The sequence below is a fragment of the Stylophora pistillata genome, chromosome 9, assembly GCF_964205215.1.
Source record: "Stylophora pistillata chromosome 9, jaStyPist1.2, whole genome shotgun sequence".
Taxonomy (NCBI): Eukaryota; Metazoa; Cnidaria; class Anthozoa; order Scleractinia; family Pocilloporidae; genus Stylophora; species Stylophora pistillata.
In genome coordinates this window covers 22,740,073-22,767,233 of record NC_142527.1, presented here as the reverse complement: position 1 = coordinate 22,767,233, position 27,161 = coordinate 22,740,073, and the positions used below count along the sequence as shown (strand labels likewise).

Here is a 27,161-nt window from a genome sequence, read left to right as displayed (position 1 = left end):
CGGAAAAATGATCGTTCTTTTATTAAGGAAAGTTCGCGGGTAAAGAAAGAGGCGTCGGAAATGCGTGACTTTTGCCATGTGCACGGAAAGGGTGTTAAAGTTAGTGGAGTGAGACAAATCAACAAGCAGAGGCCAGGCTCTCTTCCTTTGTACTGCCGAAAGCCAAAAGCTACGGTGACATTGCACGATCAAGAAAGTGCTCCTTTGTCGCGGTCTGTGACAAAACAAAATGGAGGCAAAAGAGCTGAAAGGGCGAAAGGCAAAGAAACAGGTGTGTTTACTGAGCCATCATCCGAAGCCAGTGAGAAAAGTGTGATGGTGGTTGGTCATCGAGTAACCAAAGACGGCGTGGAGTACCGAGTGAAGGGTACACAAGAGCCTGACAGTGCCGAATTGCGACATTCTCTCTTGGGAGAGAATGTCGATCTCGCTGTTGTAGCGACATACGCAAGACGGCAGAGGGCTTCTCATTGCTCAACGTAGTCAACGGAACACTTTAGGCTTCTTTTACTCGTACACGTTAGCACAACTAATACCTCATTATAGGTAATGAACGATGCATGCTATGCAACGAAAATACGGCCATTTTAAAGATGTTTTGTTTCTTTGTTAATTAAAATTGAAATGTTTTACTGTAAAGACGCTATTCATGGTTAAAATAATGCTAAACATGCAAAACGTGTAATATTTGAGGTTACACAAGTAATAATAAACGGCTAATCTTAGAATATATGCCGGGAATTCTAGAAATTTCCGGGAAAGTATCGCAAGAATTCGGGAGGATGATCCAAATTTCCGGGACGTCTTATAAGTTAAGACCTAGTGTTGCGCCAAACAGCGTTTATTAGAGTTGTCACCCCCCCCCCCCCCATGTTCGTTGCTAAGTTTAATAAGCTAGCTTGCTGCTGCATTACCACACGCTGTGTAGTATCGTCATTCAGACACAAGAGACTATTTCTCTTTCATTGCCAAAGGCTAACTGAACTTTATTGATAAACACGTTACACATAGAAGTATAAGAGTTTACTGACTTAGAGTAATTTTACAGCATGCAGGTATTTCCAGTAAAGTAGGATTACTGCGAGTAGTACATTCACTGAATTAAGTACAAAGTGCTCACCTTAGAACCCATGCTAGGCTGTTGTCAATAATAGCATCGAGGTTTCGCATAACAGCATACGGACACGAATAATAGCATCGAGGTTTCGAATAACAGCATACGGACACAAATAATAGCATCGAGGTTTTGGCGAACATCATTAAGAACACCCAAAACACCAGCGAAAATAATAAAAACCGCATCGGCAAACAGCATAATAAAATTCCAAACTTAATTTTGGTGGTAATAACCCCTCATATCATAGTTAAAATGCTCATATCGAGCGTGCTTGAGCATGCTTGAGCGTATAAAGGGGAGGGGGTGGGGGAGGAGGAAGATCGGCAGAAAAAAAAAAAAAAGGTGGAGTTCCCTTTCCCCCCGCCCGACTCCACTTTTTTTTTTTTTTTTTTTTTTTTTACCGATCTTCCTCCTCCCCCACCCCTTTATGCGCCTGCTACCTCGGCTAGCTTGAGCGTTAGCATTGCGTTACTTTGTAACGGAAGCGAGCACTCTGCGATCCAACAAGTCAGCGGCGAGGCGGTTTCAATGTTTTGTCAGATGGTAGCGTATTCGTAGGGTTGAGTATGGAACAACTTTTCCTTCGATCGATTTACGAGCAGGTGAAATATGCGATGTTAAATCGACATCGTTAATATACGTTCTTCCTTTTGGTCATCAAGCGAGTTCATGGGCAGTAGATGGTAGGTTTCGACCTTGCGAATACCTTGCTCGCCCCACTCCCTTGTGTTGTTTGACTGTGAGAACTAATGTAAATTCTTTATATATGTTGGCCAGGATGGGTTAAAAAATCATTACTTCAATTACCGTTCAGCCTAAAATGTAATTTTTATGAACAGGTTCGGGTGCAGAATGGGGTTCCAAAATGCTTTTGTTTACTTTCATAAGGATAGCGCGAATACCGTAATTTTCAAATTAGGAGGACGCTAATTTTCCTTCGTGATACCTTAATATGGTCATTTCTGTTTTATCTATACCAGTTGCCTCCTTGATTATCATTTCACGCTGTTGGAATCAGAGATCAAACGATTTGAATTTCTCCGTTAAAAATAGAAAGTTTAAGGGTATATCTCTCTCTCTTATCATATTCAACTGATTATTATGTATCGAAAGTTAATAATATTGATTGTCCTTTGCCTGAGAACCAAAATTTTTGATGACAACAAACATTCACGTCATTTGGAAATTGGAGTCCGTTAAAGAAATACCTTTGAGTGGTTTTGGTCAGTCTGTGGTGATCAAGGAATCTTTTTGTAATGTGAAGAATAATTGTGTATCTTCAAATAACTTGCCAAACTGTTGTATAATATTTTTACTGCTTCTTCATATTAACCTCTCCTCTAAATGGCTGTAGGGATAAAAATTCTGTGTTATCTGTGTTTTAAGATAGGGCATTATTTTTACTTGCTACTTAAGTATGATTGATTTCTGTCAAATGTCAAATGTAATTAATGGTAGTGTGTTTATAGGAAAAGGATCTATAGTTTGCCATACATTTTGTTCCATCCATTCTAAATGAAAATAATAAGGGTTTTAACATCTTACACCCCACTACACCTTATGAGCAGCATGCTGTACCTAGAATTGTGTCTGTTCAACTCTCCAGGGCTTGACACTATAGCTAATAGTAGCCAACTTAGGCCACAGACTAGCAGACATTCAGTTTTGGCTAGTGGTTTTCGATTTCCACTAGCCAGGTTAAATTCAGTGGCGAACATGCTGGTTCAATTTGGTCTCTTGACCAACTGTACTTACTCTGGGTTTGAGACACTATGAAATTATTCACAGTTCAATAAACAAAAAAGCGAAAAAGACAAGCAAAGCAACTCATCTTCTCAAACAAAGGCTTGCAATGTCATCATGAAGGAACGAAAAGAAGGCAAAAAAGTAACTGGTGTCCCCGCTACTGCCTTTTGATTGGTTGACAACAGTCACACCACTTGGTCACACCAAAATCTTACACATCTTTTCATTGGTCCCAATAGTTCTGTCCTTGCAATTGGCTCAAATCAAATTCCCAGGAGAATCTACATTACATCAGGTTACAGCTTACGGGTTACACTTTCGGTGGCTTGATTGAGAATTTTTCTGCCTATTGCCCAATCTTGCACAGCTCTATTCTGTTACTGCCTCGCCATCCAAGCGTCTTCGCTCGGATGGCTTGTTGGCAATTAGAAGGATTTCAAAATCTGCAAGGAAAAAGAGGATGCTTGATCATGCTGAAAAAGAATTAGAACAAACCAAAGAAACTTTCTATTTCTGAAACCATTCAAGACCCAATAAATGGGCTTAAAAAATCTAAGTATCCCTGCAGACCTCGCTTCTCAAGTGCAGCCAGTACGTCCATAGCTAGTATATCGACAGCCAGCTTTATTTCTGACCTTTAACCCAGTAAAGCTTACCCTGGCCTAAAATTTTAAGGCTAGTAAACAAACTGAAATTGTTGTAACATCTAAGTTGTCACTAGCCATGTGGCTAGTAAGTTGAAAAGTTAGTGTTGAGCCCAGTGCTCTCTCCATCATAAGGTCTATTTGTTTATTGTAAATGATTGGAGGGGGGTTATCAATTGCTAAGATTTATACACAGGGAAAGAGGAGGGGCTTGTTGCAGACAGGTGCTTGCTGGAGAAGGTCTCTTTTTAAGATTCTGTTAAAGGTTCTTCAGGTGTAGTTGCATAGTGTAAGTAATTTCAATGTCATTTTTTATTAGTTTTTTAGATTTCACAAACAGGAGGTAGAAGGAGGGTTACACTTGGTAGGGGTGGTTAGTAGAACATAATTTAAAGCACAGCTCTTGGCCTAATTGTAATTATAAACAAATCATAGCTTTATTTATGTCCTCTGTTTTATTTAGTTTTCACTCAGAGCTTACAGGGTAGATTAATGCAGCATTTACTGTAATCTCATTATGTCTGAACAAATACAAAATATATGCATTCTGAAAATTTGCTGGTTTGGTTTACAGCTTTCAGAGAAACAATGAAGAAGGCCTTTAGCCAAGTCTTTGGTCAAAAATTGAGGGCTAACAACAAAGAGGAAAAGTACAAAGGGGATGATGTCCCAAAAGGTGATTTTAGGGACAACAAGGCTGGAGTCAAGGTTAGTTTGGTTATTCTTTGACAACTACTGTATTTTCAATGAACCATTTATTCATTACTTGGTTTATGCTAAATCTGGATTGAAAGTGATACTTAATGGTTTTGATTTACCATCTATGTGCTGTGGTTTACATGATTCTTTTAAAATCATTATTAACTTATTAAAATAAGTTTAAGGGCACAGGGGATGAGGAGCTTACCAGCCAGTGACAGGACAGCTTGAATCAGTAAAAGTTTATGTGATTCTCAAATAATTGTTAATTTAGGTGAATAGTATGTAAAATGATAACAGTGTGGTTCCTTGCATAGTTGTGGCTTCTGTAAATCCATGTTACTCATGTACAAGCAAACTAATTATTCAACAACAAACATATGAAACATATGTGTGAACTGCGGTTATGAGACGTATATGAGAACGATCCTTCGCAGTAAAGCACTATTTGAGCAATAGTGAAAATCAGACCTGAAAAAAATTTCAGGCCTGTACGGGATTCGAACCACTGACCTCTGCGATACTAGTGCAGCGCTCTACCAATTGAGCTAACAAGCCAACTGGGAGCAGGCCATCAAATTAATTCGATATAAACCCGTAGATGATAAATCAAACAACAACAAACATATGAAACATATGTGTGAACTGCGGTTATGAGACGTATATGAGAACGATCCTTCGCAGTAAAGCACTATTTGAGCAATAGTGAAAATCAGACCTGAAAAAAATTTCAGGCCTGTACGGGATTCGAACCACTGACCTCTGCGATACTAGTGCAGCGCTCTACCAATTGAGCTAACAAGCCAACTGGGAGCAGGCCATCAAATTAATTCGATATAAACCCGTAGATGATAAATCAAACAACAACAAACATATGAAAGATATGTGTGAACTGCGGTTATGAGACGTATATGAGAACGATCGTTCGCAGTAAAGCACTATTTGAGCAATAGTGAAAATCAGACCTGAAAAAAATTTCAGGCCTGTACGGGATTCGAACCACTGACCTCTGCGATACTAGTGCAGCGCTCTACCAATTGAGCTAACAAGCCAACTGGGAGCAGGCCATCAAATTAATTCGATATAAACCCGTAGATGATAAATCAAACAACAACAAACATATGAAACATATGTGTGAACTGCGGTTATGAGACGTATATGAGAACGATCCTTCGCAGTAAAGCACTATTTGAGCAATAGTGAAAATCAGACCTGAAAAAAAAATTTCAGGCCTGTACGGGATTCGAACCACTGACCTCTGCGATACTAGTGCAGCGCTCTACCAATTGAGCTAACAAGCCAACTGGGAGCAGGCCATCAAATTAATTCGATATAAACCCGTAGATGATAAATCAAACAACAACAAACATATGAAACATATGTGTGAACTGCGGTTATGAGACGTATATGAGAACGATCCTTCGCAGTAAAGCACTATTTGAGCAATAGTGAAAATCAGACCTGAAAAAAAATTTCAGGCCTGTACGGGATTCGAACCACTGACCTCTGCGATACTAGTGCAGCGCTCTACCAATTGAGCTAACAAGCCAACTGGGAGCAGGCCATCAAATTAATTCGATATAAACCCGTAGATGATAAATCAAACAACAACAAACATATGAAACATATGTGTGAACTGCGGTTATGAGACGTATATGAGAACGATCGTTCGCAGTAAAGCACTATTTGAGCAATAGTGAAAATCAGACCTGAAAAAAATTTCAGGCCTGTACGGGATTCGAACCACTGACCTCTGCGATACTAGTGCAGCGCTCTACCAATTGAGCTAACAAGCCAACTGGGAGCAGGCCATCAAATTAATTCGATATAAACCCGTAGATGATAAATCAAACATTACTGCGAAGGATCGTTCTCATATACGTCTCATAACCGCAGTTCACACATATGTTTCATATGTTTGTTGTTGTTTGATTTATCATCTACAGGTTTATATCGAATTAATTTGATGGCCTGCTCCCAGTTGGCTTGTTAGCTCAATTGGTAGAGCTCTGCACTAGTATCGCAGAGGTCAGTGGTTCGAATCCCGTACAGGCCTGAAATTTTTTTTCAGGTCTGATTTTCACTATTGCTCAAATAGTGCTTTACTGCGAAGGATCGTTCTCATATACGTCTCATAACCGCAGTTCACACATATGTTTCATATGTTTGTTGTTGTTTGATTTATCATCTTCGGGTTTATATCGAATTAATTTGATGGCCTGCTCCCAGTTGGCTTGTTAGCTCAATTGGTAGAGCGCTGCACTAGTATCGCAGAGGTCAGTGGTTCGAATCCCGTACAGGCCTGAAATTTTTTTTTTCAGGTCTGATTTTCACTATTGCTCAAATAGTGCTTTACTGCGAAGGATCGTTCTCATATACGTCTCATAACCGCAGTTCACACATATGTTTCATATGTTTGTTGTTGTTTGATTTATCATCTACGGGTTTATATCGAATTAATTTGATGGCCTGCTCCCAGTTGGCTTGTTAGCTCAATTGGTAGAGCGCTGCACTAGTATCGCAAAGGTCAGTGGTTCGAATCCCGTACAGGCCTGAAATTTTTTTCAGGTCTGATTTTCACTATTTCTCAAATAGTGCTTTACTGCGAAGGATCGTTCTCATATACGTCTCATAACCGCAGTTCACACATATGTTTCATATGTTTGTTGTTGTTTGATTTATCATCTACGGGTTTATATCGAATTAAGTTGATGGCCTGCTCCCAGTTGGCTTGTTAGCTCAATTGGTAGAGCGCTGCACTAGTATCGCAGAGGTCAGTGGTTCGAATCCCGTACAGGCCTGAAATTTTTTTCAGGTCTGATTTTCACTATTGCTCAAATAGTGCTTTACTGCGAAGGATCGTTCTCATATACGAAACTAATTATTTTTATACTGTAATCTCAGTTTTAGCTCCATGCCATCGGGTGTTATGATTAGAATCACAATGAAGCTTTGAATTACTTTTGGTATCTGAGCAACTGTGCCCCTACCCCCTCCCTCCCCCCCCTCATTCCACCAACATTAACCTTGACTTGTTATCAGCTGACTGTTATTGGGTGAGGGGAGGGGAGGGTGAGGCACACAGTTGCTCAAATACTGGCTTCAATCTGAAGCTTTTGTGTTCAACGGAGTGTTCCATGTGTATAAACATTCGAAAAGCCAAACTTGACTAGTGCACAAGTTTTTTTTTTTATTTTGTAGTAAGTAAGTAAGTAAGTAATTAAAGTCTTTATTTAGAGAGGGTAGCAGGAAATAGCATCTAAATGCTAATAAACTAGTGGCCCTCATTACAAGATGTTCGTTACAAGATTAAAATAACTAAAAATCAAGGCTTACAATAAATTATTAAATATCTATAAAACTTTAAAACAATTATAAGCATGTGGCACAATATTTATAAGGAAAAATGATTTAAAAATTGCTGATCTTTAAAAATCCTGTTCCAAAGAGAATTTTATGTATGCGTGTAATTTAGAACAGATATGAGTGATGCTGGCTCAGAGGTTGAAATGTTCATTCAATATGCACCTGGACCATGAAAGCATACAAAACTTTAAATTTTAGTGGCAAAATTAAAAGGTCTTTGGGAAATTTTTTTTTTCCTTTGACATACTGGACTAGTTGTAATAAGAAGGTGTGTATTTATTCATTTTTACTTGATGATCCTTGAATATTTTTTTTGTTCCATCTTTTTTTTTGTAATCAATTTTCAATTTTGTCTTTGATAGGCTGATGTTAAAGAACTGACTGACTTGGACAAGTTGTACATTGCCTTGGCTGAAGTTGGTCAAGAAAACCTCTTTGATCGGCTTTGCTACGGTTTGAACATTACGAGCTTAGATGCCTTACAGGAATACAGTGAAGAAGACAGCACATCTGCTTTCATCTGCAACAAGATAAAATCTCGCCTTGAGGGCAAAGATTTCAATTTCAGAGCACTTGCACAGGTACCGCCAAAGATAATGCAACTTTGTGCCTGAGGTTTACTTTTTTCTGACACTTGTACATCTATTGGGTTTTGATACCTAATTATATACCCACCACATTTTTGTACACAATGCTTCTAATTTCTTCTTTAGATACCCTTTTAACTTTTTCACTCTCAAGATCTTGTTAGAAGTTCCCCTCACTGTCTGCCATACGTTCTTGTGATGGTTAGTTTGGAGAATTTGGTATTGATGCAACTTTTAATCCTCTTATTGATATTTTTACATATTCTCATTCCTCATCTCCTTGGTATTTTTTTTTGTTTTTGATATTGCGAGGAGAATTTCTACCTTGGTAACTCATGGAGGTGTAGGGGTTGAACCCTGCTGCGCTACGTCGGCCTGGACATATAATTTATAGTATTTCCTTACTGTAAACTGTGGTTTATGCTGTCGAGCCCTAAAGTAATTGAGCTACTAGAAATGAATGGTAAACCGAGTTACATCGTCCGTGTGATTTTTGAAATGTTGGACAGGTGAATTCTTGAACTAATGGGAATTTAAACTTACCCCGACCCTTTTGCCATCGTCAGCACTCACTCTTAACATTTTGATCACGTGAAAGCTTGGTGAACTCCCTGAATGGACTACAATTCTTTTACGTAACTCTTTTGTATGTATTTCTGCATAAAAAGATCATCTCTCTATCGCCCTTGAGCATAATTAAATCGTAGCAGCCAGGGTATGATACATTAAAGGCCGATGCATTGATTAATGCGGGTGATAGGTGGAGAGTGTTGAGCTTTTGACTCGGCACGCTCGGGTTGTTTTCATGACTCGCTCATCCTGACAGATCATCCCAATTTGACAAGAGGTTCTGAGTAAATTGTGATTCTATCGCAGAAATACAAACGAAGTAAACTTGCAGAGGAGTGTAAGATAAGGCACATACCAGTGATCCCAAAGAAAGACTTAGCTGTTACGCGCACATTGAAAGAGGGTCCATTTGTGGGACAAGTTTGTGAGGCGCAACTGACTTTGCCGAATGGGAAAAAGGTACATACTGCTCCCAGTGAATTTGCTGTTTATATGTATGTGCTGTTTGTTTGCTGGTTCATTGTTGTTACTACTTTTTTTCTTTTTCTTTTTTCGTAATGGCTGGTAGTTAGCCCTCAAGCGCTTTTAAACGGCAGTTTTTGGGAGTAAATGGACGGTAAAGGGATGGTAAATACAGTACTCTTGGTTTAACTAACCAACTGACTCCGTTCCTACTCACTGACTCATGAGGCCTTTTTCTTTCCTCAACAAAAACCAATTTATTATATGGTCAAGGTTTCGATATCTTGACCTGAAAACTCTAACCCGTTTCAGGTTCTTAATCAGTGAAGACGAGCACAAAAACGAGGACGCGAATTATGGCGTTCGTGAAATAAGCGGGAGTGATAAGAACAAGGCAGACCAAGCGATTTTCCTGACGTGGGCAACCTTTGTAAGCTTGAATGTTATTTTTCGCGCGTACCTTTTTCACTTGTCTTCGCCAACTGACGACCCCGGCACAGGTTAGGCAGATTTTGAAGCTAGCGGGTCCATTTTCCGACACCCATCTGGGTTTTTTGACATATTATTTTATAACAGAGTCGTCCACATTGTTTGTTTGCTTTTTTTGATAGGAAAAAGTCTGTCTTCGTTATCAAACAGCGGAAGAAGAAGAAGGAATGGACTTCTTAAGTGAAGCGGAAAAAGCATTTAAACTTCGTCATGAGAATATTCTTGCTTACTACGGCGTAGTCATTGCTAGTGCATATTCACCATACCCAGCTTTGGTAAGTTATTCACATGTATTCGATATATGCGTTAGATGGCTGATGATTCCTAGGATCTGTTTAGGACTTAAAATGTAACCCTTTATGGACTTAAGATGCTATTCAAATGTGTGATGGAAATGGGTTGCGGCAGAGCATACGATACAGTCAAGTGGATGGAGATGACACTGAAGCAAAATCACAAGCAAAATTGTCACTCACAATCCTCTAGCCTTGTTTAATTACAGAGATGCCATACTTTCCGAAAGGTTGAAATCGCTATAGTAGTGTTTTATTTATCTATTTATTTATTTCACCATCAAATAGTTCATCGCAAAAATCATCTAAATAGGTACGGGGCCCACAAGTGCACAACGAATTAAAAAACTCTACGCCGAATTCCAAATGCCCACACCAAATGCCCACACCGAGTACACACTTCTATAACCTGACAAACATCCAGGTCCATTCAGCTCTTCGTGTATTCTTGCTCTTACATCTTGATCGTCTAAATCTAAAAGATTTCTTCGTCGAAGGCCAAGTGACTTGAACCTTTCCTTTAGCGTTCTCAAGCTCATGTAGATTCCATGGTACTTTTGCAAAAAACACAAAGTAACTTCATACTCGTACCCCTCATTAAAGTAATACTTTAACAAAATCGGTTAATAGATATCGTTGCGCCACAGTCACCACATTTTAACGCTACTGTTCTAGTCGCCATTTTCTTTTCCCGATAATTCAATTCGATGAAACAATACTCGGTCCAGTCTCCCAGATCTTTGGAATTCGGTGTGAGCAATCTGAATTCGGCGTGGAGATTTAGAATTCGGTAAGGAGATTTCGAATTCGGTGTGGAGTTTTTAATTCGGTGTGAGCAATTTAAATTTGGTGTGGGCATTTGGAATTCGGTGTGGAGATTTAGAATTCGGTGTGAGCAATTTGAATTTGGTGTGGGCATTTGGAATTCGGCGTAGAGTTTTTTAATTCGGTGTACACTTGTGGGCCACGGTAAAAAAATAGAGCATGTTAAGCTAGTTTTTGCTGTGGTTTCTTTTCATTTTCACTTTCTTCCTTTCTTTTTCTTTTTTAATTTCCTAGCCTGCATGGCTTGCAGTTTTGTGAGTGCGTTGAAGTTTTGTGTGCGCTAAGCGATGAGTGGCGACGCCGTCAGTACATTTACGACTAGTTACCCGCGCTATCGGGCTATTCCCTTCATACTAACTTTTTTCATTATCTCTTTTTAAATATTTTTACTTTTGTTACGTTCTAGGTGGTCGAATTTGCGGAATTTGGAAACCTTTCAGAATCATCGCATTATCATACAATTGAACGCCTCTGGAGATTTACCATCCAGGCTGCAACTGCTTTGGAATACTTAGAGAGAAGGGATGTCATTCACCAATCTATTGTTGATTACAATTTCTTGGTTGTTGCTGGTTTTGAGGTAGTCATCTTTATTTTTGTCATTATTTTCACCATCACCAATGCTACTGCCAATTTGCCATTGCCACTGTCACTGTGTCGGAAGTGCATGAGATCAATAAGTTCAATCAAAGAATGGACCGTCTTGCACGTGTTAAAAGCTTTTAACAAATGACTTGTCCGGCCCCGCTAGCGCAGTCCCATAGAAAATCGATGGGTTGATGTGGGCCAATCCGGAAAAAGCTGTCCGCCCCTATTGCACTTCTATGGCGACATTGTTTCTTGTTGTTGCAAAAAAAAAAAACAGTGACAGTAGTAAACAGAAAAGAGAAAGTAAGTCATGGTTTTCAATGAATTGTGAGTTTCTTGTTCTGACTCGAAAAAATAAAGGAAATTTTTTTGTTGTAGAATCTTTTTGTTTTTGATTTTGATCTTTTTTTTCGTGCACGCCAGTCTATCGCGTCCTTAGTTAAATTAAAACAAACTTTCTCGAATATTTCAAAACGTAATCATAGAGGTCATATGATAAAATGCTTCTTTACTTAGTGCAGGCTGGAAAGGAAAATATTTGACTCTCGTTCATTCCCTTTGCACGGACCTCGCTGCGCTCGGTACCTACGTCATGACCTTGAGCCAAATATTTTCCAGTCCAGCCCTCCCACTCAGTCAATAAGTACGTAGTATAATTGAGTTCTTTTTCAGTAAATTGCTGGGACCTTGAAACATTTACATCTCAGTGAATTGTCGTGGATTTATTAAGTACGGGGGCGATTCGCGACATGTGGTAGGAGAAGGTGATCCGTCTCAGTACTATCGTATAATGAGAAGAGCATGACCCAGCTGAACCTACTGGATAAGAGACCTATTAAGACTAGTGACACGCGTCACGCAATTCAGTATGTTACGTAATCATCAGATTTGAGTTTTGTTACGTAATCTTTGGGTTTCGTTTTTTGAGTGACAGTTTTATATGAGAGGTGTGAGCACGTGGTTAAAAAGGTGAAGCAGGGTTTTAGTTCGAGCGGAAAAGTAGTGTAACCGTTGTTGTTAAGGGAAGTTTTTCGCATTAAACCGTAACCGAAATCATGTGTTTGTGTTGTTTACCGTGTTTCATCGTAGCTTCACCTACGTTTAAACTAATCCATGTTTGATTTCATCCTAGCTGAAGCTTGCTGGCCTGGCGTTTTGTTGGTTTAAAAAAGTAAACCTGAAAAAGTAAGTACACATTGCATCAGAGTAGATTTAATTTAATTTGTGAAAGCTCAAGCGATGAATATGTTGTTAACTTAAGCCTTATTGTGAAAAGATTATGGCTGAAAAGAGAGGAGAATCAAGAAATTCAGTCGTCATAATTTTAGTTGAATGCGAGAACGTTATCAACGAACTTGTCATTAAGCGTTGACACTCAAGGGTGTGCGAGCTGTTTCAAAGAGGTCGAAAGGTAGAACATACAACAGCTTTGAAACGTGCGTACCTGGACATGAGTTGACACGCTGGCGAAACCTACTGACCATCGCTGTACAATGTCCAGAAACGGATATAAACAACGGGGTCCCTTAGACACGATTCGTCGTTGATCATCGACTCTGACTCTCTCTCTTTATTTCCACCTAATCCTGTCTCTGCATACGCTTAAAACTGTAGGCTCAGAGCCATGCCGTGACTCTGAATTATCCAAAAAATAAGATAGGTCTCAACACTAAGTTAAGATTTGTGCAATCTTTACAGAAAGGTGAATCTAAACATGCTGATTTCAACTCATTAAAATTTAGAAAGGAAGTCACCAAACTCATCTTTGAGTCAAACAGTGACCTGTTGGTAGAATAAAAGGAGTGTTTAAAGAGTTCAAGGGCTATTATAATAACCGTAAACTTAATGTTTGATTGATTTTGGTAAATTTCACAGTAAGAAGAATCAACGAGAAAGAGGAAGAGCAGAAAATAGTGTAGCTTTCATGTTCGGGAAAGTATTCTCCTCGATATTTTCCGCTTTATCGAGAAGGTATAAGAGTCATCCCAAACTTGAGGTGAGTTGTTTGTTGATATCCAACATAGGTTAGTTGAGCGGCTAACCACGGAAGTGTTTGGATATTATTTTTACATAACTTAGATAGGGAAGGATTTTAATTACAGCCGTCGCTGTGTAGTTACATATGGGTCTATACAATACGTTGAAAAAGGCAGATAAATTGTCCCATAAAGGATATTAACCAGAGAAAACCGAATGAATCACAAGCCAGTTAGAAAACATTCAACAGATTATGTAGAAAACCGACATAACTACAATTGTGAAACTGTTTTACCAACAAGTTAACATTCATTAATTTTATCATTGTAATTAATACCCACCAGAATCGACCAGCCAATGAAAACCAATGAGAAAGCAATCATTGAAAGCACAAATGAGCATTAGCCTTCTCTTAAAATGTTAAAGGATTGTTGTGATGCATTTGTCAGTACTGCTACACCAGCTACGCGATCCGCTCGTTTTTTACTTCAGCTTCCTCTAATAAACATGTTTCTCAGTTCCATCGGAGGTGATCTTTAGCAAAGGTTGGGAAGTATTATTAAGCAGTGTTAGTGATGTCTTGTTTTCCTTTCAAATCGTCACGTTTCTTCCTTTAAACTGATCCATTCTCCTTTCTAGGCACTCTCAAATTGGAACGACGTAAAGTTTGGTCACATTTGCCCTTCTCATTTTTGTGACGTTTTTCAGCGTTGTGTACTGAACAGCGTACGCATGCCACCTTCTTTCTCAGAAATCAGGCAATCTCTTGTAACACAGGTTAGTGCGGTATGATAAATGACAAATTTTTACAGCACGCCATGCAAATCTTTTTCTGGAACGATGATGATTTTCTAATTATTGAATGAGTTTCGAAAACTTTGCTGGATTTTGTGAGGATTATTAGAAAGCAGGTTGTTGGTCAAGAAACGGGAGGGAAACGAAAACTGCCAAGATCTTTGGAGAGCGATAAGGCGAAATAAGAACAGTATGCCAAAATTTTGCACTTCATGGAAGAATCTCTGGGAATGACCAGCAAAAGGCTTCGCGTGCAGTTTCAATGAGGACGTTTCATTCTGCCCTGCCAGAATCAGAAAGATCGTTAATACCGAGAAACTCGCAACTTCACCTAAATTTAGACTGGTGACACCAACTTCAAAATTAAATTCTTTTGTGGTCCAACTTAGACTGTTACACCAGTTATGGAAATAGTTGTGATAGTAATAATAATGATGATGATGACGACGACGGCGGCGGCGGCGGCGGCGAGTAGTGTAGAGGGCGTTCTTTGAGTTCTCTTAAAGACGACTCTTAAGCGAAAGCAAGCTAACTTCGGAGCATGAACGCATATACAAAGAGCCTGATAAAGTGCTGAGCAGCTGTTTCTAGCAGAAAGCTAGTCAGTTTTGTGACTCTGGAGGCGACTAAGTCTGTTTTTAATAATTCGTTTCCTTGAAACAAGCTTCGGAGCGTAATAGCGAAAAATTAACAAGAACAGAATTCCACGCACAGGAGAGGGCGTTTGAAGTGGACTGAAGCAATGAACACCAATTGATGGAATGTAAGAGAAAGGCCTTAGAACTGGTTCATTCAAGTTATCCACCAAGGGACCAGACTGGAAGGAAAAAGGGCTCTATGGCCGTAATGAAGGAGTTGTGGGACGAGAGTGAGTTCGCTCATATGAATCTATCTAGTCAAAATCTTAGAGATCAAGCAGCCAGGATTGAAAAGCCGCTGGGCAATGTAAGAGCTACTATCAGGAAGGAGGTAAATGCAAATAATGACGGGAGTTTATTAGATGCAGTAAGTTTAGAACGCAACGAAGGGCAAGGTCTCGAACAAGTAGTTTGCGAAATCGATAATACCTCAACTTAAGATGAAAATTTGCACACGCAAGTAAATCATCAGTCGACGGTGAATAATAGCATCCCATCGCAAATAAGCACCGAGGTGAATACCATTGTTCAAATGGCACATCTAATCTTTGCATCAGTGAGCGCAAACCAAGGGGATTTTAGGAACCGAGCAATTGACACCCGAACAAAGAAAATACCAATTAGGGGTGATATTGCTAACATCAACTCAGCCTTGGAGGAGCTATTGAAACTTAACAACCAAAACGATATCATTAATCCAGCTCAAGAACCTTTCGTTTATCTATGGTTAGCAAATTGTCTCTTGTATGCGATTGTAGCGGCGCTTTTGACAGTGAAAGGATGGACGAGAAAGAAAACTTCTCACACAAGAGAAGGTAAAGCGGAGTATAAGCAGAAAGAGATGTACGAGAGGCAGGCTGGAGAGGTTCGAAAGAATATTTCTATGGCAAAAGCAGAGATAGGAAGAATAAAGTCCAATCGGAAGATCACAAGAAAAGGGAGGCGAAATCAAGCTAAACTATCGAAGTCTTGCAAAGTGATCTCAGTGGCAGCGTCACTGAGTTACATGGAAAAAGAAAATTCTAATTGAGAAAGCTTAAGCGAAGTTTTGTATGGAGGAACAGGCGCGTAGCGTCCTCTACGCATATACGCACGTGCGTACTTGAAGTGACCAGAAAAATTTGAAAACAATGCTGTGTTTGCGCCAAGTTTGCTAAAAATAAGGGCAAAACGCTTTGTTCTTTGCTTGTATTCACACAACTATTTCAAACAAGAAATAAAGAACGCAGTATTTTTCGCTCAGTTTACTTAGGTTTCTAGATCATATGTACTTGTACGTACTTGAAAAAATGACCACGTTATGCGCCTGAGGAATAAGCTAGATGAGGCCAGGCAGGTGATCCGGAAGTTTCAACAGGATCCTGGAAGTGTATATTCTTGTTTTGGAAGAATGCTTGAAAAGCAACAAGAAAACGGGAAGCCAAGGTATGATCAAACTCTGTTGCAAGGGCAACAGGATGAAGTTTGAAAATATCGAAGAAGCGATTGAATTTTGGAGAGCATTATGGGAAGGAACCGAGAGTGGAAACGCGGGAATGGAATGGACTGAGGATGTAAGAGAGGCAATAAAGGAAGCTGTTCCTGAGATACCCACAGCCGAGTTTAAACTTACGGGCGACAAAGTAGGGCATTCGATCAGAAAGAAGAAGAACTGGAGTGCACCTGGCCCAGATCTCCTTGCGAATTTTTGGTGGAAAAAAGTAGTTGTCTTGCATCACGACGTGGCTGGGAGTTTTGAAGCAACCGTGGCGTATGAGAGGGACTTTCCCTTGCGGTTTTCTGGAGAAAAAACTAGTTTGCTACCTAAACCAGGGGAATTTACGAAAGACAACCAGAGACCAATAACTTGTCTAAATACCTTATATAAGTGGTACACTTCGTGCCTCCTTGTGGATGCAAATCATCACCTACTGAGTCATGTTCTAACGCAAGGAGACCAAAGGGGGGCTAAACAGGACTGTTCTGGTGCTGTCAACAACCTGCTCATTGATCGCATGGTGTGCCAGGATGCACAGAGAGGCGATAGAAATCTGAGCATGGCGTGGATTGATGTCTCTAAGGCCTGCGACTCGGTGGATCATCGATGGTTAGTTCAGATGTTCGAGCTTCACAAATTTTCGGAATGGTTTTGCGTCTTGATAGGGAAACTCTCTAAAAGTTGGAACACCCGGATTGTCACGGAAACTAAGCAAGGTTACGAGAGAGTTCAGCGATTATCCATTTGAAGAAGGGTCTTCCACAGGGTGATTCCCTTTGTCCAACATTGTTCACCCTGTGCCTCAACCCTATTGTTTGGAAGTAGAGAGCCACAAGCGGTTACAAGTTATAAAAACCGATCTCCTGAAAGGTTACACACCTGTTATACACTGACGATTTGAAGATGTATGTATCATCGGAAAGCAATTTAGAAAGAGTCATGAGAACTGTAAAGGGAGGAATAGGCTGCATTGGTTTGAAATGGAACGAGAAAAAGTGTGCGGTAGTGCATGTGAAGAGAGGATACGTAAAACAAACGGAGAACATGGAGATTGATGAGCTGAAGTCGATCAAGAGCTTTGGAGAAGAAAGTACGTACAAGTTTCTGGGTGCAATAGAGAATTCTAAGCAGGAAGATAAGCTGGTTCTTGAAAATGCGTCGAAGGGGTACTTGCGCAGATTAGCGATTATTTGGTCCAGTCCACTCTCAGACCATGCTAAGGTAGCTGCAACTAACCAGTGTGCGCTTCCTGTATTATTGTATTTTATGTGGACGCAGACGTGGCCACTGGCATAGCTGCAACAAGTAGACAGAAAAAAAAAAAGATCATTGTAGGAGGGGGGGGGGGAGGATCACCCCCAAGGATCAACAGCGATATTGTACATGAGCAGGAAGTGTGGGGGTAGAGGATTAAGATCGGTGGAGACAACATACAAGGAAATCAAGATAACGGATATGAAGCTCTACGGTAACCCAGATCCATCTATGGAGGCAGTAAGAATGTTAGAAAAGAAGTCAGCGAGAGTAGGGCCTCACTCAGTTATCAAGGATGCAAGCAAGTATGTTGAGGAGATGGGATTTCAACTCAAACTGGAGCACCCGGAACCAACATGCATCACCGATGACGGTAAGGAAGTAAAAGGAAAGAAAGTTAAAGGGTGTATAGCTAAGGCGCGACAGGAAGAAGTGCAAGCCAAAGTGAAGGAAGAAAAGTGGCAGGGGAAGATGATTTGTAACCGATGGGAAGATGAGCAGTTAGACTAAGGAGATTGCTTGGCTTAGTTGTTGGAAGGCGGCACCCACGCAGGTAGTTGCTGGTGCACAAGAACTTTACCAACAACTTTTTCCAACAAAGGTTTTCTATCATAGGAAGACTGGGACGAGTGTTAGCGGAGATGAGAGGTGTCGAATGTGCGGGAAGGCTACAGAGTGTCTCACATATCTTAGCTGGTTGTGGGGCATTAGCCCAGACGTTGTTTTTGGCAGGGCATAACAACGCTCTTAAGATTTTATTTTTTCGAGTGATCAAGGCGTTGGACCTAGTTAATAATAATAATAATAATAATAGTTAATCTTTATTGAGGATGCCAACATCACAAAAAAGTGGTTTACAGAGGGATCCTCTAAGTTACATCAAAGGTTCCGTGGTTTTCGAAGACCCAGCCAAAGCCTATGTCTGAGAATGAGAGGGCAATAGCATATTGGGACATACCTCTTAACGCAGATAGCATGCATGTAAAGGCGAATAGGATCGATGCCACCATCGTGGACAAGGAGAACAAGAAAGTATCGGCGATAGAGATGAGCTGCCCGTGGGTTAAACACTGGGAGGAGAAAGCTGTCGAAAAAAACAGCAAAGTATGGGCCACTGCGCTGGGAGTTTGAGCAGAGATACCCTGATCATCGTGTGACACAATACAATATTGTTGCGAATGTACTCGGAGGTTATTCAAGAAATGTTGGAAAGACATTTAAAGAACTAGTGGGAGATGAGAGCGACACAACAGCTCTGCAGATACAGAAGTCAGTCATCACAATTTCGTTCAATATTGCGAGGCGCTTTAAGATTTTGGGATAAGGGATATTAGACGTTTTATCACATTTAAGTGTTTCCATAGTGATGTATAGAACCTTTAGTATGTATAGAACCTTTAGTATTTAGATTGAGGATTTTACTAAATAGCGATTACGTTTAGGACTAAGGTTTTTATGATTAGGAATTGCCATAGTTCGCTCAATATTGCGAGGCGCTTTAAGACTTGAAATAAGGGATATTAGTTGTTTTATTACATTTAAGTGTTTCGATAGTGATGTATGGAACCTTTAGTATTTTGATTGAGGGTTTTACTACATAGCAATTAAGTTTAGGATCTTTATTACTAGGGTTTTCATGATTAGGAATTGCTACAGGAATTTTAATTGTAAGGACTTTAGTCGTTGCATTGATTAGCTACGCCTTGCCGCCCACTCATTGTACTGGATATGTGGGCATCCAGACGTTTTTACTGCCGATAACAACAAATGTTATTACATAAGTTATTAATACAATTTCATTGGACATTACAGGAACACCCTTTGAAATTGAGGGTTACTTGCAAATTCGAGGCGTCAGAAGACGGTTTTCTAAGCTGTAATCCTGGCGAAATCATAACTCTGATTTCCAAGAGACGACACAAGTACGTACATCGTAGTAATGTTTCTGACTCACGTCTCTTTTTAACGAAAGTAATACAATAGCATATAATGCTTCTCTGCAATTCAATGATTTACAAGCTAATTTTATTTTAAATTTGAAAGGTTTGAAGCGGCAGCGAAATGAGACATATTTCTTTTGACTTATCCCTTGCAGGTACGACAAAACAATATGGTTTGGTGTCACACAAAGTGATCAAATAGGATTTTTCTGGAAGGAGTACGTCGAGGAAGTAGTAGATGATAATGTTGATGGTAAGTACCACTTCGTTACGACCCCAGCTTTGACACAGTTTTCAGAAAGGAAAATGTCTGAAATCCATTCCTTTGTAGGTTCCGTCATACCTCCGGAGATTCAGGCGCGAGGCCCTAGAGCTGAGCTTGCCTTTCAGAAGGCATTACGGAATGGCAGAGTGCAAGTTTTCCGTGGTCGCATCATGATACTCGGTCAGGACCGCGCAGGGAAAACAAGTCTCAAAAAATCTCTACTCGGCATGCCCTTTAATCCCGAGGAAGAGAGCACTGTAGGAGTCGAAGTTGACCCATCCAAGTGCGAAGTCGATGTGGATCAAGTAACGAATTGGCAGCGAACAGAGCAAGCGAAACTGGATGTTTCTCACTTTGTTGAAGACATAGCAAGGATAGTTGTTAAAGACTTAAAGGAAACAGAAGAACCGAAGAAGACAAAAGATGTCCCTTCGTTTTTGGAGCAGGTAAAGTTAAATCTTTGGGGGGTCACTCTTGCCGATTTTACTCATCTACGTGACATCAGTATTCTGTTCTTCCTTCCCCCTCTTCAAACTCTGTCTCTTTGACATCTTTCTTTAATGGCCAAATTCATTTCACTTTTCAGCTTTCGACTGATTCTCGCGCAAACCGATTTTTTTTCCCATTTGTATTTTCGTTTGTTGCCAATGTAGATGTAGATCTTATTATATATATAGGGCTACAATGATGAGTTGCAAGCTGACAATCCAATGCCAGCAGATACAATACTCTCGTCTACCCTAAACAATTCATCATCAAGAAGAGAGGAGGACGAAAACGCGACGATCGACGACATCAGCCACAGTGGTGTACCAGCAAGCAAACTAGCTGACCTAAATGTTCAGCTAAGCGTAGATACCAGTTCAGATTTACAGAATGATGTCACGGAACTGGTTGTGCAGTACCTGCAGGCTTTGAGACTAGAGGATCACGTTAAGACGAAAGAAACCAGTTTCACTCTGTGGGATTTCGCCGGGCAACATCTGTACTACGCCTCGCACTCAGTATTCCTTTCTTCTCGAGCTGTTTATGCCTTAGTTTACAACTTGAGCAAAGATCTGAATGCTCCAGCTGAACCCCGAGTCAAACAGGGTATTCATGATATTGTACTAGAGAAACAGAACAGCGAGACAAATTTGGAGAGTTTGCTGTCGTGGCTGGTTTCTATTCACAATATTTGTTCAACAGCTGACGAGCCAGGCAATGATCAGCAAGAGAAAAGATCCTATCTACGCCCTCCAGTCTTCATCGTGGGCACAAACGCTGACAAACCTTTCGACGATGTCAAGGAAATGGAAAAGTGTATTCAAAGGAATATTTCAGGGAAGGTTTATGAAAAGCACGTGATTAGGCCAATGTTTGCAGTTGATAACTCACGATCGATGGGTGACGATGGTGTTCAAGCGCTGCAGCAGAGGATCATGGAGGTTTTCAGAAAAGAACCCTACATGGGTGAAGAGATTCCAATTAGGTATGATAATTGAAACAACTCCAGTTTTCCTGTTAGCTTAGGTCAGTATAAATGCATATAGGTGTTCTATCGCGAAGGCTACATTCTGATTGGCTGCGTTTCTCGCTATCTTTTACAACGAAAGAAGATAAAAGCATGACCCTGTCGTGTTTTTAAGTTTGGAGCGACAATTAAGTTATTTACTGTCGATTATGTGTAATAGTTGATTTGAGCTTCGCCCTTGTCAACTGTTGCGTGAGAGAGATCTTGAGCTCATAATGTAATCGTTGAATAGCGTAATTGTTATGTTGGGAAAACAGGAAATATTTCAATAAAAAATGTAAAGTCTTATAAAAAGTGTTTTGGCCGTATTAAGGGGATTGTTAATAAATGTGACTGTTCTCATTTGCTTGTTTCGCTTTTGATTCACAGAGTGAAACAGCGTGCACCTTACCTCGTGTATAACTCTGTTTTTGCCTACCCATAGGTGGTTCAACTTCGAGAAAATCATCGAGGCTTTGGTAGCAAAGGGAACCTATCACATGGACTCTGATCGGCTTCTAAAGGTTACAAGGAAAGCTTGCCAAATAGACGACAAGGAGGAAATGACTGCCATGTTCAATTTCTATCATGACTTGGGAGTGATCGTAAAACATGGCCGCACTGTTGTACTGCAGGCACAGTGGCTGATCAACCTTTTTAAGCGATTGATAACTGTGAGACCGTTTGACGAAATAGTAAGTAAAGTGTACTCATGCCTTCTGCAGACACTGGAAATCTCAAGAATGCTTGGCTTCGTTTCCACGAAGCTGTTCCACCTTTTCAACTTCCTTTTTTTGTTGTTGTTTCCTTATATGTGCTTGTTGCCCCAATGGTCCAGATGATGAACAGTGGCATCGTCGAAAACCCCCTTTTTCTTTTTTTGTTTTTCTTTCTTTATTGTTCTTTTGGTCCGTGTTTTTGTTTTTCACCTCTGTTTGTTTGGTTGAGGCAGGTTTTAGTGTTAGATTTCCTATGAAGCGCGACCTATGTGATGAATAGATTTGTTGTCGGAACGCACTCCAGCTGAAATGTGGATATAACAAACTTGCCACTTCATAATCTATTTTGTGATTTCCATTTTCAGGATCCTCTGTACTCAGAATGCTGGAAGGAGCTTGAGGAAAGCGGTATCCTAAGGATGACCCTCGTCGATCACGTTTTCGCCGATGTAATTCAGAATGGGCTATCCAAGGAGGACGTTTTGGATATGATGGAGATGTATGGCTTAATCGCTAAATTTTCCTTTTTCCCATTTACTTCCGAAGATGGGCAGAGATACTTTGTACCAGCTCAGTTAAAGTCATCCCCAGCAGGTCTGTGTGAGATTAAGAAGTCTAGCCATGATCCATGCCCTTTTTATCTTCATTTCCTTGATGGCTTTGTACCTCATGGGTTATTCCCTCAGCTTTTGTCGACGTTCATCCGCTGGTCTTCAGAGCGCGGTCCCAATCAAGCTCCAAACTTATACCACAACGGTGCGCGGCTTTTCATTGGAAGGAAGAACATTTACAGTCTCATTCTTATCTGCCGAAAACGATTTATTAAGATCGTGTTGAAACAAAGGGGCTCCGCGTCGAATCCTTCGTTCATGAATGTCGCTCAGGAGGTTCGCGTGTATCTTGAAGATAGTTTGCAAGAGCTTAGTCTCGAGTTGCCATGGCTACGCAACCTCAGGTATGAACTGAGTATTGCATGTCCCAGTTGCTTAACTCACGGAGAAGAATGTGCTAAACATGGAATAGTCTGCTGTGCTCACGATGATTGTCTTCATCTCCTTCGAGTAATTCCAGGGGAGCAGCTGTTTTGTCCAAAAAGCTTCAACGATGAAGCTCTTCATGTTGATGGACTAGAAAACTGGTTTCAAGGTGATAAAGCAAAGGTAATGTTTTAGTTTTTTGTTTCTCCTTTGGCTTTTACTTATTTTGTTTGTTTTTGTTTAGTTTTGTTGCTTTTTTTTACCTCGACCAAGTAAATGAATGAGTAATGCAGGAGTTGTATACATGAAATTTCCAATCGCATTTTTGCATATGAAGTTAATGACCCAGACAAGCTGTAGAACTTGTGGTTCGCGAATGAATATCGAAACAAATACGTTTAACATTGTAATAGAGAAGCTCTAGAGCATTGACTTCATGATTTTCCTCTTCTAAGGCAGCATCATGTCTCGTATAGTGTTATTAAGCTTTTCTTTTACTTTTATTCAGGATGAAGGAGAGATGCACATGATACCTTCATTGGACTCTGAAGGTTAGAAAAACTCATACCATGTATGTCTTTTAAGAGATAGGGCCAGTGGTTTAGCTGGAGGTAGATGCTTTAAGATGACAAGAAATCGCATAACAGCAACATTCATGTTCTCTCACTCTTAGTAGTGAAAAGGTCGAGTTTTGAGTTGTGGATGGTTTTTTGGCTGATTTTGTTCCTTTTTATTGACGACTGATGGTTGACAAAAGTTAAAAACACAATCCTAAATCGAATCGTGAATATTACTGTTTGTGTGTAATACAAAATCGCCACAGGACCAGGAACCACTCGCGACATGTGTTAACTCCAGAGGAATCTTAGCAATAGCTGTTTCCTTGATCATTTCAACAGTGCTCCAGCGACCCTTCCCTTCCAAAATGGGCACACCCTCGACAGATGACCTCCTCCTTCTTGCTTTTGAGTTGGGTTCATCGTGGAAGATGCTGGGTCGGACACTCTCTCTTCCTGAAGCAGTGCTGGAGCAAATTGAGGAAGACAACCCCAAGCTGAATGAAAAATGTTTCAGCATGGTTAGAAGATGGACTGAGATGTTTGGCTCTTCGGCTACTTACGAGTCTTTGGCACGAGCTTTGCAGCATCCTGCGGTGGGTCGAGGTGGGCTTGCTGTCAAATACTGCGACGTCCCCGGAGCTGTTTACAAAGGTAAATAAAAACTGTCGAACAAAACCTTTAGATAAATTATTTACAGGTTTTTGTCTGATGGAGAAGTATACCTCAGAAAGTACACAAGCTTTATGTCCGCTGCAGTTCATAAACAACCACTGTTTTGGTTGTCAGCCTTTCTTTTCTCATTCAACAGAAGCTCCAGTTCCTCGTTACAAGAATTCATTGCGAAACCGGTGTGAGCTAAATTTACGTCACTGGCAAGCTGCCAGGTTGCTAGGCAGTTGTCATTATCGTAATTTACGTTTTAATGACAGGGATAAAAAATTAATGGATTAAGGGGCTGACGCCTCCTTGAAAATATTTTCCTTTCGTCTTACTGCCTAGTGATTTAGATATATCAACATTTTTTCCTAACTGAACAGGCACAGAAGCTTTACCGGTCTCCTTCAAAATCCTAGATGATTCGAGTTGGAGTTGCCCAGTTTTTTTGTCTTACCAGTGGGATTTGCAAGAGATTGTTAAGGGACTAAAGAAGAGAATTGAAGAAAACGGGATCCAGTGTTGGATGGATATTGGACAGATGGGAGGAGGCGATGCCTTGTTTGCTAAGATAGATGCTGGTATTCGAGCGTGCAAGGTGAGCGTTAGGTTCGGAATGGCGTTAATAAGTCCCAATAGTGATGTAAAGGGATTTTTATTTCTTAATTTTTGACTCGTAGGAATCTTTATGATGTTTGAATGACTAACTTTCTTTTCATACCGACTAAATATGCGATTCAGTCTTTCCTGATAATGTTATCTTCTTTTGCTCCGAAATAATTCGTCTCAGGTTTTTTTGAAGTCTTCTTGCATGCCTTCATTTGTAGGTCTTTGTTTGCTGTGTAACGAAAAGGTACTGCCAATCTGACGCCTGTCAAAGGGAAGCTACCCTTGCTTGCAGCCTGAAGAAGCCCATTATACCTCTGCTGTTCGAAGATCTCTCCTGGCCACCGGAAGGTCAACTGGCTCTGATCTTCACCACTCTTCTTTACATCAAGATGGCCGTAGACGATGGAACGATTCCTGAGGCACAGTTTCAGGAGATGATGAGAAAAGTGGGAGAGTTCGTTCAAACGTGACAAAACTGCTGATACTGTCAACAACAATAACAATAACATTTATTATTTGTATTGCGCCTTTTCTATAAAATATTCAAAAGCGCAGTAAAAGCAAATATTCAAAAGCGGCACTTCTTGAACTGTTCAGGGGTGAACTCCTCGCCTGAATACTCTAACAATTGGTTTATGATTTCAATTTGAAGCTGCTCACATTTAATAATTCGTTTGATATACACCATCTACTTTGACTCGAATTCAACCAATCAATATCTGTGTATGGCCTGAATCAACATGAATTTAATAGTATCAGTGTTGGACAGATGACTTATTTCGTTTTGTCGCTCATCTATGTGCAAATCTGATGGAGGATTGATGGTAAATTATGCAGTATGTGGCTTAGCTATCCTCATTACCAAGGTTTACTGTTTGCCGCTATCAGAGTTTTGCTTAGTTGCCGAAAATTAAACGATTACATTTAGCTGATGCCATATTTCATAATGTGATTAGATATTTTAAAGGAACTTGCGCCAACATGGCTTGCATCTTAATTCATAGTTAGCTTTCAGTTAACCTTATGAGAAAACCTTGGGTGATTTTACGCTGTTTTTAATCCCAGTTTTACAATTGTATGTCAAATATAATTTAGTTAGATAAACGGTAGCACTTAAAATAGGGATCTAAAGAAATAAAAGAAATGTAACTTGCGCATGCTCAGATCTGTAGAATTAGGTTGACATAATTGTTGAAATACTTCTCACATTGTTTAGAGCCATGGTGTGTCTCGGTATGAAAGGAAAATTTCTGATGATGTTTTTATTTGGAAAATTGCTGTGGGCCATTTCTGTGTTTTTGTTATGACCCCAAATTCACGTCTTTCGTCCGTCACTGTCGCTCCTTCTTTCCATTCTTGTTAACTTTTCGGTAGGTTGGCTAACTAGCGTTCTAATAAGGCTTTCGCATGTTCAGTTCCTCGCATGGGGGCGCAACTGATAACTGAGAATTGGTTAAAAGTCTTGGGGAATAACACGTATTTTACTGGCAGCTGAGATCTGAGTACAAGAGATTTTAGTTTTGGAGGAAAATGAGCTGAAGTGAAGACTGCATGCATGAGCTTTGCTTACATATTGCACATTTCAGGCACTCGGATGAATATAACAATTATAATAATAATAATAATAATTTACCAATTTATATAGCGCGTATTTACATATGCTGATCAATAGCGCTTAAATATACTGTTGGAAGGCAATGTTCCGTCTGGAATTTCAGTGTTCATAGGGCTTCTCTACAAAACCTTCCTCCCGAATTTGAATATTCAACTGCCGAAAGACAATTACTCTTAATTATTAAAACCTCCGCTTTTTTTCAAAACATGAAAAGGAAAGACAAATGTTGCGCTTTGGTAATTAATGCACAATGAATAGTGACGTTCTGGGCGAAACGAGTAAGACATGATTTTGAAGGGGAAGGTAAATATCAGTAAAAGGGAGAAAAGAGGAACGGGAAAGAGAAAGAGAGAGAGAAAAAAAACTTGGAGTTGCTTAAAATCGGTCTTCAGACCTCGTTTTGAGAGGAGAATTTTTCAATGGGCCCAGAATACAGAATTAACGTACTTGAAAATTGTAACGTGCCTTTAGGGACAGGTTCACCGGAGTAGACCATACAGAGAAACGTGGCCTTCCTTAACTAAAATTTTTTAAATACTATGTCAGGTCAGTGGCCTCGACATCTTATCCCCTCTTTGATTCATTTCTCAACTCAGCGGCTTACCTTGATTTTAGAGTATTTTGCCAAAATACGTTACGAAGAATTTCTTCCAATCGACATCACAACTTCGACTAAAAGCCAGGGTTTTAAACTTGAAACCTGTTCTATTGAAATCACAAGAAAGTTCATTAAAGGCGTTGATTATTCTTTTAACGAATATTCTTTTCTTGTCTTTTTATTTTTGATGATGAAATACCCTAAG

The 27,161-nt window shown here is 40.0% G+C and overlaps 1 protein-coding gene across 3 annotated transcripts; it reads left to right on the top strand.

The window, feature by feature from the left end:
* Nucleotides 1-1,638: 1,638 nt before the first annotated feature.
* On the top strand, nucleotides 1,639-26,387 carry LOC111344499 (uncharacterized). 3 transcript variants are annotated; one of them, XM_022951729.2, is made up of 19 exons: nucleotides 1,639-1,800; nucleotides 4,082-4,215; nucleotides 7,935-8,153; nucleotides 9,036-9,188; nucleotides 9,803-9,955; nucleotides 11,205-11,378; nucleotides 12,519-12,571; nucleotides 13,262-13,382; nucleotides 14,003-14,140; nucleotides 19,340-19,449; nucleotides 19,623-19,720; nucleotides 19,799-20,178; nucleotides 20,410-21,203; nucleotides 21,670-21,919; nucleotides 22,309-23,103; nucleotides 23,429-23,471; nucleotides 23,820-24,131; nucleotides 24,518-24,732; nucleotides 24,962-26,387. In XM_022951729.2, the coding sequence occupies exons 2-19, from the start codon at nucleotides 4,096-4,098 to the stop codon at nucleotides 25,211-25,213; spliced, it is 4,380 nt and encodes a 1,459-aa protein (XP_022807464.2). In that variant the 5' UTR covers nucleotides 1,639-1,800; nucleotides 4,082-4,095; the 3' UTR covers nucleotides 25,214-26,387. The 3 variants fall into 3 exon arrangements, with proteins under 3 accessions (XP_022807464.2, XP_088588919.1, XP_088588918.1); XM_088732792.1 differs by having other exon boundaries at nucleotides 1,703-1,719; XM_088732793.1 differs by lacking the exons at nucleotides 20,410-21,203; nucleotides 21,670-21,919.
* Nucleotides 26,388-27,161: the final 774 nt, after the last annotated feature.